This window comes from Chelonoidis abingdonii, chromosome 6 (genome assembly GCF_003597395.2).
Source record: "Chelonoidis abingdonii isolate Lonesome George chromosome 6, CheloAbing_2.0, whole genome shotgun sequence".
NCBI lineage: Eukaryota > Metazoa > Chordata > Testudines > Testudinidae > Chelonoidis > Chelonoidis abingdonii.
The window spans coordinates 110,695,889-110,708,013 of record NC_133774.1 but is presented as its reverse complement, the minus strand read 5'-3'; the positions used below and the strand labels follow the sequence as shown (position 1 = coordinate 110,708,013).

General features: G+C 42.6%; 1 protein-coding gene across 22 annotated transcripts in view; it reads right to left on the bottom strand.

The window, feature by feature from the left end:
* The window catches only part of MPDZ (multiple PDZ domain crumbs cell polarity complex component), a 145,638-nt gene that overhangs the window by 7,139 nt on the left and 126,374 nt on the right, over positions 1–12,125 (bottom strand). For all 22 annotated transcript variants that reach the window (XM_032768668.2, XM_032768669.2, XM_032768666.2 and 19 more), the window contains 10 exons: positions 11,208–11,300; positions 11,032–11,106; positions 9,090–9,279; positions 6,312–6,457; positions 5,812–5,895; positions 5,525–5,718; positions 4,921–5,068; positions 4,236–4,322; positions 1,913–2,009; positions 1,119–1,162 (listed from right to left, as the gene is read on the bottom strand). In XM_032768668.2, coding sequence (XP_032624559.1) covers positions 1,119–1,162; positions 1,913–2,009; positions 4,236–4,322; positions 4,921–5,068; positions 5,525–5,718; positions 5,812–5,895; positions 6,312–6,457; positions 9,090–9,279; positions 11,032–11,106; positions 11,208–11,300 — 1,158 coding nt within the window. The remainder of the gene's footprint in view (positions 1–1,118; positions 1,163–1,912; positions 2,010–4,235; positions 4,323–4,920; positions 5,069–5,524; positions 5,719–5,811; positions 5,896–6,311; positions 6,458–9,089; positions 9,280–11,031; positions 11,107–11,207; positions 11,301–12,125) is intronic.

Below are 12,125 nucleotides of genomic sequence, written 5' to 3'. Positions count from 1 at the left end.
TACACCCATGTAATTCCACTGACTTCAGGGGAGTTGCTTCTGATTTTATAACCAGGTTTATCAATTGTGCACACCAGTGACATGAGCAAAATCCATCTGAGTTCAATTTATATGAACAAACTGGGTTTTGAGCATGCAGATTCTGTCACTGCACTCAAATAGCGGCCACGATTTGAAACTGCTCCCCTTATAAGCCTGCGCTTTAAGAAGAGGATCTACAGATTTTGTCTCTGTAAGTAATCAGGCTAGCTATGGTGATGTACACTATTTTTGTCACACTGCAAATACAGAAAGAGGACTAATACTCCTCCTAGTGTATTGCTGCTGTATGATACACACAGCAGTAATGGCTTTAGAAAGTTCAAAATAACATTTCAGCACAGTATAAAAAGCTATTATAGAAGGGACAGAGAGAATAAAGTAACTAAAACAAATCCATACAATGAAACACCCTGAATGTCAAGCCAATTGTAACAATAAATAATACTGGGAAAATAAAAGAGCTTGATTTTGCTGACATTTGCATATAAATCAGGAAGTCAGTAGAACTGCACAAGTGTAAAACTGGTGTGAGAAACTGATCTCAGAATCTATATACTGAAGATTTTATTAAATATACAGTACAGTTAAAAATAGGATGCACTTATACAATAACTGACTGAAAATGATTTAATAAGAAAAATATGATAAAGTGAGACTGTACATCCTAAACTCCATTTACTCTGGATTTAGCTCAGTGTGACTAAAATAAAAATATGGCCCAAACTTCTGCTAATTCTTTGTCCCTTAAATTTTCAAAGTAGGTTACAGGAATCTAGATGCTTGACTCAGACTGATATTATGGGGATCTGTGTGTTACATCCCCACAGCAGCTGGAAAACCTAGGGGCTGGATGTAAAACTGCCATTAGTGTGTGTTTGTTCTGTAAAATGGATTGACTCACAAAACTAGACGTATGTTAATGAAAACCTAAAATATCTTTCTCAAGTCTCGGGACATAGCACTGCCTCTCTCCAATAGGTAAAAATCTAGGGCTAGATCCTCAGTGGGTGTAAACACACTAATTTATAGCTGCTCAGGGGTGCCAGTTCCCGGTACATTTTTAAAGTCCGACTTACCTTTTTTATTTCAACCGTTCTTAATCCTTGTATTTCAGATGATTCTGTGAAATGATAAAAATAAACAAACAAAGGGTTGGGTAAGATTTTAAAGGAAGCTCTCCATTATAGCCATAAAAATAGTTATAATGATTTTAGCTTTTGCTCTTTTCTTATAGTAACATGCCTGGACATCTGCTCTCATTACGTTAATAAGATTGAACTATTTTTGAGATGGGAAGGAATAGGTGTATTTTACACAAAATTAAAAAAAAAGATACCCAATCATTCATTTTCTGAATAATACATATATTCTGGAAAAAAGACTGCCAGGTTTATTCAATCTGAGCAATTAACAAGACAGACTCAGGGCAAAATAATGACTTTCTTGTAATTTAAACATGAGAAAATTGTTACTCATCTTTCCTGGTATAACAATACAAAATCTGATTTTGTCCATAGATTCACATGCGGGATGCATGAGACTCTTTAATGGAAGATATACTTACATTTTATGAGAGTCTCTGATTTAACAACTTGCATTCTTACAATACAACATAAGGTATGACAAGCTACCACCATTACGCTTATAAAGGGATATAAAATGATACCTATGTGTTGTTTTGTGGGTTTTTTCCAATAATTGCCGTCTCAGCATTTTAGACTTGAATTACAAAGGGACTGCTTTTATGCCTACAGTTCAAAACAATATCTACCACTTCAGAGAAACAAAAGATATCTCAGCTACTGATTCAGACAGGATAATGGGGAGAAGTTTTAGATATAAAATATTAAAGGCACCAAATGAATCTTACTGGCATTCTTCTTAAGACCACTTTCAAAGCCCTCGGATGGGCTGGAACCAGAAGGTGGGAAACTGAATGATGACAGGCTGCCACTTCCTTCACTGACCTAAAATATAACATCACATTGGGATTATACCATAGTATTCAAACTTCTGACTTGCCAGAAAATAAAATTATGAGCTCCAGCACTATTTTACTCCTTTCCTCTTATGCCTAGCAAGAAATGATGTACTGTGAGACTAACAATAACTCCTCTATATCCTCAGAGCATTCTGAAGGGCTCGCTTAGTTGAAGGTTTGTGGTTGCATAGCTAAAACCTTCCACAACCTTTCAAAAGATTGCTTCTAGGAGCCTAAATTCTGCCCGCAGATTAACTCATGGAACTTCCTATGACTTTGCTGGAGTTTTATGGGTGTAACTGATGACAATCTTCTAACAAAAGTTAAAAAGTGAAGGACAGAGTATAGAACATTGACAAAGAAGATAGGCGAACCCTAACATATGATTCCCCTCAATCCACACCATCCATTTGCCTTCTCTGTCTGTAATCACTTTATCAGCCACAACTATAAAAACACTTTTTCCTTCCCATATCTTCATTGTCTTAAAATCTGCTCTGTAATTCTTGTGATTTGAATTTCTCTACTCAGTTTACATTTCAAATGAAAATACACATTTTTTCCATTGTCTGTACTCACTTGTTAATTCAGATGCTATATAAATAAAGTTTGAGGCCAGACTATCCTCTCAGCTGTGTACGCGCATCTCCCATTAGAACTCTGACATCAGCTGCGTATGTATACATATCAGAAGGGACAAGGTGACTGATGTTGTGTTATTTTATGTCATTATTAGACTACAATGGGTTTATAGATTTTTCAAGTAAAAATTACTCATTATATATTTCTACTGGCTTAACGGCCTGGGTTACAGCTTGATTCTGTATTTTCACCTTAGCCAAATTCTGAAGATCCATATATATTTAAGGAGGACCCAGTACTGCAGTCTTTACTCAATCCTAACTCCTGAAAAACGCATCCAGGTCAAATCCTGCAATCTTCACCTCACTCCTAAATAATCTGATTTGAGTTTTTTATGCTCAGGTCCTTGATGGTCTTTGATGATGAACATTTTAGGCAGAGGCCTTGATGGTCTGTAAGCCTACTTTTTAGTCAGAGAAATCTTCATAAAAATTCTGAGTCTTTGAAAAATAAAGTTTATAATGAAAACACAGGCACATCACTATAGCAGTACAATCTGAACTGTTTAGTATTAAGGACACATTCAAGCTATGCCCCCACCCCCCCATTCTGCCCCAGTATTGGTATGAATAGAAGTATAGATGACAAAGCACTGCTTAGACATGTTAGAACCTTATGGTATATACCCTACATGGCTCGCTACATGCCCAAGCAGTGCCTCTCACCTCTACACTACTATTTTTAGCAGTGTAATATCCCATTACCTCAGCCCTTCCCCGCAATAGGGAAAAGCTGCAACAGCAGTGAAAGACTCTGGTGGGGGAAGCAGAGGGGAAAGGCACCGGGACTTGCCCATAGTCAGAACCTTTCCTCCCTGCCTCCCCTCTGCCAGAGCCTTTCACTGCCCTGTATAGCAACACACAGCAATGTGGATGCAGCCTGTTTTTCACTGCAGTGTCTAGCTGCATGTCTAGCTCCACAGTGTAGAAAAGGCATCAGATATGGAAACAGACAAAGATCAAACACTTTTTTGTTATGTTAGAATTAATCAGTAGATCTGATTGGAAAAGTTTGACAAAGACCAAAATTTCCATTTTCTGACTCGCTGTATTAACCATTTAAAACTCTGTTGTTTTTTCAACCTTTTCATTGGTTTGCAGCCTTCTGTAGGTATATCAGAGCAGTGTGATAGAAAGCTGAACAAAATACCTAATGGACAATAATCTAGATCAGGAAAGGAATTCTTAAGTTAAGGGCCTGACCCAGCAAGAATATGAGCACCTTCCAATTCTCACTGATTTCAGTGGGAGTTAGAGTTCTCTGCACCTCCTAGGAGAGGGCCCTAAAATCATGATCAGGCAATGCAGCAAAGAGGTAAACTTTAACCATGGGATAACTTTTGGCTGTATGATGCCTTAAACACATAATATGCTAAAGTTAACATATGACATGGCTATGAAAAAGCTGTGAAGTACATAAAAACTGCTTTTTTTTTTTTTTTTTTTTTAACTCATCCTGGGTTCACTATATGGAAAACCTTTGCCACTGTAAAAATTAATAAAAGCAAATAAAGGGAATTATTTAACCACAGTTGATGTCTTCCAAACTAAACAGCTTCACGGTTACAAACCTGGCTGCTTTGGGATGTTCTCCTCTCAGAATGGAATGGACCTGCTTTTATTCTTCCAACTTCCAGTCTTACAATACCTAATGAACACTGAAGAACAGGAAATTGATAATGCAGTTTCCAACTGTGAAAGGACCCATTAATGTAATAATATTAAAGGCATATATTAGTTACTGATGATGGAAATAATAAGACTAATGGAAAGTGTAAAAACACAGGCCCCAATCCTGCAATGAGCACTGCACAGGTGAAGCTCATTGCAGGATCAGAGCCAGAATGGGATAGTATATCAATTATATACCGTGAAATGAAACAGGATGGGATGTTTTTCTAAAAAATATGCTATAGTTCAATCAGAAGTTACGAGCTTGTGACAGAAATTACTGGGTGAGCTTCTGTGGCCTTCATTATTCAGGATGTCTGACCAGATGATCTTCTATATTTAAGATATATGAATCTGTGTGCCACCAACACTACCAATTTGACCTAGAAATGTGCATATGGTAAAACACCAAATCTGTACATCTTTATAGTTGGGAAAGTTCAGATCTGGCTCCAAACTTCTTCACTACCTCCTCCAGATCTATGATGGTGTGAATATGAGCCCTGGATCCAACCTGAACTTCAAGACAGTTTGGCTCCAGATCTAAACTCTGCAGCTTGTCTCCAACTCTGTTTTTACAGTTACCTTTAACAAAGCAGCAACAGCCTCCTGGTTAGCATTTCGAACATCTTCTCCATTTACTGTTAAGATCTGGTCTCCCTGCATTAGTCTCCCATCTGTATCTGCTATTCCTCCTTTGACGATGTCTGACACAAACACCCCCGTATCATTTCTGCAAACACACAATTGTATTCTGCTTCAAGCTTGTCACTATTTCTACCATTTCCCTATCCATATTGTAATAAGACTTTTGCTTAGAACTAAGAAACTGTTTCCTAGAATTTCTGGTTAGTAAATGTGGACTAGATCCCACCATTCCACCCTTACTCACATTGAGTAGTACCTTACTTCCTGAGTAATACCACAGAAAGGGGCCCAAATGGGCCCACCGTAAAATTATAATCACTTTCTATTTTTGTTTTATTTAAAAAAGAAACAACTGACATTGTTTGACAACATGCTAGTAACGAGCAGATTTACTGCGAGAGACAATTTATTTATGGTGGAGGAGTAAAGTTTGGGGAGGGAGGGTTCATCTTTTCATTCCCCTAATCCTGGAGCTGGCTCTGTGGTCCAACGGTTAGGTCTTGAGCTAGGGTCCATCAGTGTAGTTCCATTGACTTCATACCTTTTCCCAACAATACTTAATCCGAGGCCTTTGCCTGGCTTCTTTTGCAGCTCTATATTGAGAACATCGTACATATCTTCCTCCTTGTACTGGGCCTCATCCCTGTAGACAGTGAGACGGACTTTTTGGGGTGTCTGTCTGAGAACATTTATTGCTTCATCATGCGTGGCATTCCGGAGGTCAATTCCATTCACCTGCAATGTAACCACATGTTGACTGAGTATTTTCATGAGTTAAATGACTGAAGAGTTCATGGGCATTTAAAAGTGATATACACAAGACTGCACCTCTAAAATCTGATCTCCTGCCCAGAGCCTTCCATCTTTGGATGCTGCTCCTTCCTCATATACTTCATGGATAATAATAGCTCCCTGTGGATTAACAATAAAAATACATTGCACACTGAAGAACACTTCTTGTATGCACTGCAGCTGGTCCAAGCTTTGGCTTTGGAGAAAGCTTTTGAAAAACCCTAGTACGAGAAGACAGGACTGTAAACAGATAACAGCAAACTAAGTAATCAAACTAAGCAGGCTATAAGAGAACTCAGGTTCTCATTTCTAAAGGCAAAAGATCTTTAAATAAGTCACTTTCTTCTGCTTTAAAAAGTGTGATTACAAAAATATTTGTGGTTCAAGCTTAAATCAGTTCAGTGCAGCAAATCTCAGACAGACATTGTCTCCAGTCACTTGTTGAAATAATATATTCACCTTCAGAGAAACGTTTTCTATTAGGGACTTAAAATTGGTAGTCATCTCATTATGAAGTATCACTGATTTTTACGAACCAGTAAAGTGTCTGCTCCCCCAACAATGCTCAATCCAAGTCCAGTGCGTCCCTTGGAGATATCAATGGTTGTTTCACATCCTGGGATGATGGGACAAGTAGCTGGGTCAGAGGCTAACGTGGCTGGAGTTGAGGACCTGCTTGTATCTAAACACAGCAATTAAACTGGTTGGTTACAGTGAGTGGCACAATAACGGGGGGAAAAAAAAAGAACTTTAAATAACATTTTGAGAGATCATTGACAGCCTTACAAGAATAGTTGCAAATGGACCCAAAATTCAACGTACTCTAATTACTCTTCTGATTTTAAAAATATTACCAAGAAATAAAATTATACAACTTCTGGCCCTCCCTTTTCTCCAAAAGAAGAGCTGTGCTCTGGTTAAAATCACAACTCCTAATCTTGGTGCCCAACCATCACCAGGTCCATGATACTCAGTTTGTTGAGACTGTGGACAAAGATGTGTATATTGCACGTGGCCTTGTTTCTTCACTGCCAGGCCACACGCTACTCTCGTACATGTTGAAATACCTGATCAATTAGGGTCACTGGGTGGATTTCCTGGCTTTCCTTTTTGCTTTGAAAAATGTATTAGGGAGGCAGTGTGGCTAAATCATGGAAGTGTAGGGCTGGAAGGGACCTCAAGAGGTCATCTAGTCCAACCCCCTACGGTGAGGCAGGATTATACCTAGACCAAGAGTCAGCAACCTTTCAGAAGTGGTGTGCTGAGTCTTCATTTATTCACTCCAATTTAAGGTTTCGCGTGCCGGTAATACATTTTAACATTTTTAGAAGGTCTCTCTCAATAAGTCTATAAATTACTGTTGTACATAAAGTAAACAAGTTTTTAAAAATGTTTAAGAAGCTTACATTTAAATTAAAATGCAGATCTTCTCAGTTTAGTGCAGCGGTTCTTAACCTGGGGTGCACGCATCCCCTGGGACAGGGTTGGTGCAAGGATGTTTTGTGCCCTAGGCGAAACTTCCACCTTGGACGCCCCGCCCCATGCACATACTGGTTCATTGAGGGGCAAATCCCAACGAGCCTTTATAGACCCCAGGGGCCAGCCTGCCCAGGGGCCAGCCGTGCCCAGGGGCTGCTCCCCAGACCAGGTTCCCGCCTCCGTGTCCCCTGAACTCCCCTGGAGGGTGCATAGCCCCCTCACAAGCCCTCCCCTCCCCACCCCAGTGGCCCCCGCCCCGAATTCACTCACTGGCTTTGCCGGGCCCCCACTCCTTGTCCCCTGACTGCCCCCGAGGGGTGGAGGTGGGAGCCGCGGTCGTTCTCTTGGGGGCCCTTATGGAGCCCGGGGCCTGGGGCAAATTGCCCCCCTTCCCCCCCCCCCCGGGCGGCCCTGTTGTGCTCCTACCCCCTACCTGTCCCCTGACTGCTCCAACCCTTATCCACACCCCCACCCCCAGACAGACCCCCGGGACTCCCACACCCCATCCAACCACTTCCTGCCCCCTACAGGACCCCCAGAACTCCCAAACCATCCAACCCTCCCCCTGCTCCCTGACTGTCCCCTGGGACTCCCCTTACCATACCCATGCTGGTCAGAAACTGGCTCCACGTGGAGGCAAAACTCCATGTGGAGTGCTGAGGCGGGGGGGGGAGGGGAGGGAGCTGCAGGAGGAGCAGCGGTGGCTCACACTTCCGGGAGCCGCAGAACCCGAGCGCAGAGAGGCGGGGAGCCGGGGGGCACGCCTGCCTGGGCTGGTGCCCCGCCGGGGAGGCTCTGGCAGTGGATGCATGCAAGAGGTGGTCCCCGTGCGCCCCCCGGCCACCCCTTCACTGCGCTCCGGCTCTGCGGCTCCCGAGAGCGTGAGCCGCCACCCCTCCCGCAGCAGGCTCAGGGCCCCACGCCGCGGTGGCTCACACTCCTGGGAGCCGCAGAGCCCAAGCGTGGTGAGGGAGGAGCTAGAGGGTGCGCCTGCCACTGGTCTGGAGTCCCGGCTGCCGGCCTGGGGTTCCGTTCACTGGCCGGCTGAGCAGGGTTGGCGGCCGGGACCCCGACCGGCAGCTGCGTGCCAGGCAAAATCAGCTCGCGTCCATGCCACAGGTTGCCAACCTCTGACCTAGACAATCTCTGATAGGTGTTTGTCTATGACCAGAGAAGGGGATTAGGGATGACAGCTTCTGGATTTTATTTTCACTTATACCACTGATGTGCTGGAGTTCCCACAACCAAGTTTTTAACCAAAGTTTTCAAACTTGGTTGTCTAAAGACAGGCACTTAAATCCTAAATAAATAAAAGGGACCTAATTTTCAGAGGTTCCACTCAAGCAGCTAGAGGAAAACTAGAAAAATAAATAAATGTTTATATCAACATATGCACCCATCTTCACTCTACGCATGTAGGGCCAGATTGTTTCACTCAGATCCTGGTCCAGGCTGGTGGTGCTGCAACGTCCACTGCCCCAGGAAGAACAAGAGTATCCAACCATTCCCTAACATGCAGGGAGAAACGGAGCACCTACACAATCCCTTAGGACGGGAGCCAGATGCTTTTCTCTGTCCTCCTCCCTCTGTACCTGGGCAGTGTGGAGACAGAGTAAGGTCATAGCCCTGTTGCTTTCCTCCTCCGTTTAGGTGGGTCACCAACCGTAGAGTGCTAGAAGGAAGCAATTTCTGCACTCAGAAAAGCATAGGGATGCAATTGTGACTGGTCTGGGAGCAGAGTTGCAAGAAAGTGAAGAAAAGCTCTTTGAAGACATTCACGATGCTCTTCATTTTTTTATCACTTAAGATACTAGAGACAACAATAGGGTTCTTACTTTTAATGGTCTCTGGTTCTGGAGACCCAGAAGACGGAATCATCAGCGACTGCTGGACGTTCTTCCGCTCACCTGGGGTAGCACTGCAAAGTGGGGGTGGGGGTGCTTGAAGAGATGTTTGACTATCATGTTCAACTGAGTTGATTGTGAGCTTCACTGTGGTCTTGGATGTCTTCAGCAGACTGATAAACTTATTGAATAATAAAGAGAACAGCAAATGATCCAACCGTAACACTTACCGAGATCAGTCATAGCAATTGCTCGATAAGGAGCAAAAAGTCACACATACCTGTTGTTCTTGGAGATGCGAATGAAGAAGATTGATGTTTTGGATTATGAGTTGCAACACAGTTAATTATTGTGGGCCAGATCATTAGCTGGTCTCAATCAAATTAGTTCAACTGACTTCAGTGAAACTATGCCAATTTCTACTGAGGCTATGGCACACAATCCGTGTTAGCTTCCCTGGATGTTACACTGTACACTGATAGTTATTAAAACAAAATTAGAAAACTAGGGGTAAGTACTAATGTTGGTGCAGAGCCCAATATTGCTCCCACTGAAGGAAATGTCAAAACTGATTTCAATAGGAATAGGAGCAGGCCATCCAATGTCTTTAATTAAATGTTTGGTTTGGGGGGTGGGAAACATGGTACAACTTATATTTCAATTATGGAGCAGAGGGAGGGGATGTTGGAGAGGAAAGCAAGGTGGGGGCAAACACAGGGCCTGGTTGTAAGGCCAGCGGGTCTTGAATGCAGGCCTGCAGAACTGCCAGGCAGCAGACATCTCCATGTTGCCATACTGTGTCAGCTATGACCAGCTCATGCTCAATTACCCACAATCCACTGAGGACATAAGACCACAGGAAGTCCCTCCTCAAGGGGTCTGACAAGAAGCAGCCTCATGGCTCCTGATTGGCTCCTTGCCCTGCATAACCCCAAGAGGAATCCCAGGAAGCATCCAGGCAACGGCGCAGCTCTCCTGTAGCTGCTATGACCATTCCTGCTCCCTGTCTTTGAACTCCAGGCTTCAATCTTGGCTTAATTTGGATCTCGCCTCCTGACCAGATCCCTGAAACCTGACTCAGACTCTGATCTTTGGTATCAACCCCAACCTGGAACTGATACTCAGCCTTAGGTTTGATCCTGCTCTGACCTGTCCCAACTTCCCTAGGTCATGATCCAGACACACATACAGAGCATCCTTCAAATCTCATTGACTTCAAAATTACTTCAGTGAGAGTGGATGGTGCTCAGCACCTCCCAGGATCATGCCTTTAAAGTAGATTTCAAATTGGAACAGTGACTTTGTAAAATTGACACCTTAGGCAACAGATCTATTCTATACCCCAAACCACATCTGCTTCCTCTACATACAACAATGAATGTTACTGCCTGTTAATTCTGCAGAGCCAATACAGCTCTGGGAGAGAGAGATGGATTCTATTCCAGCTGTGCTGTATCAAACAGAATGTGCTAACTCAGTTCTAATTGCAGAGTGACTATTTGTGGTAACAAAGAACCAGAAAGAGCCCAGGTTGACTCCTTACAGAGACCAGGTTGAGTTTGCAGAGCTGGAAATTAGGGGGAAAACATTGCCATTTGAGTAAAATTTTATCTGGAAGCCACAGAGCCAACGAACTCAGAACCCCACAATACCATTTTTACAGTCACCTCCCAGAGCGTCACCACAGTTTAATGATTTGCTGTCAGGAATTATGCTTTCCCAAAGAGAATGACATGCTAATGTAGAATACATCAGTGTTAATGCATGTGGTTGCACTACTAACAGACCATCATCCTCAGGCTACAATCCACACTGCAGAGCTCAGTCACAGTAGAACCACACAAGATTTCCTGCACAGGTTGCTCTGCAACTTTAGAGGAAGGGTCTGGATTTGTCTCCTACAACTGCTATAGTCCTTTTATTCCTAAAGTACCTTTTCTATAGGATAGCCCACAACAGCTTCATCATCCACTGCAAGGATCTGATCCCCAACTCTGATCCGTCCATCCTGGGAAATAAAATTGACCAAAAAAAGATTAATGTAGGATTTTTCTTCCTCAATGGCTTACTATCCTCTTTCCCAAATGTGTCGTCATTTACAATTCTCACCTTCGCGGCCGCACCATGATCTGTTAAGCTTTTAATAACCACTCCATTAAGTGTGTCTTCTTCACTGATGGCAATACCCAGTCCCCCTTGATCCTGTGGGAATAGGAATGCATACTCAATAAGGTGCTACATTTATCAAAGCTGAACTACACATATTCACGTGAGCCTCCTGAAGTTTGTAAATGTCATAGAAGTTTGATGTTTCATGACGTCTCAAAGCTTGAAATAAATATTAAAGACTTATTTGGAAAGAACTCACTTTCTCTAACCCATGAACGGGTCAGAGAATCTAAATAAGCTTGAAATGCTTTGAATTCTAACTTGTGACATTCTAAATTTTAATGGATTTTAACAGTGATTCATTTGTGCAATTCTTAAACAGGAAGAAGCCACACCAAAAGTTTTGAAGCTGTGAAATGATGAAAATAGGGTGGCAAACCATGGTTAAACAAATGATACTGCAGACCACAGAAAAACATATAGAAGAGTGGGAAATGTAGAAAAGGGAAAAACACATTCTCTTTCAGTGAAAATGTTTAATGTTTTGTGGGGGTGGGGTGAATTTTCCCTGGCTTCCTCACCCACAAACAAATTACTGTTTGGATTCTGTTATCTGTAACATCTATTCCCAGTTAGATGGAAAAGACTAAATGGCAATGGAGCACACAGACTAACCAGCAACTTTCAACTCTCAGAGCTTAAAGTCTAGTGCATGCAGCTATCTTTTATGAGCTTATAAAAAAAGCAACAAACATTTTCCTTCCCTCCTCTGGCAGGTACATATTCAGAGACCACCTTGCTCCTTTCTCCCAGAAGATGCATGATTTCTGGTAGCAAAGTATACATTGTTCCTGGGTGTGCTGTCCTTGGGATTTGGTGCTTGCAGTCTGCTAATTAAAGTTACTTGGAACAATTTAG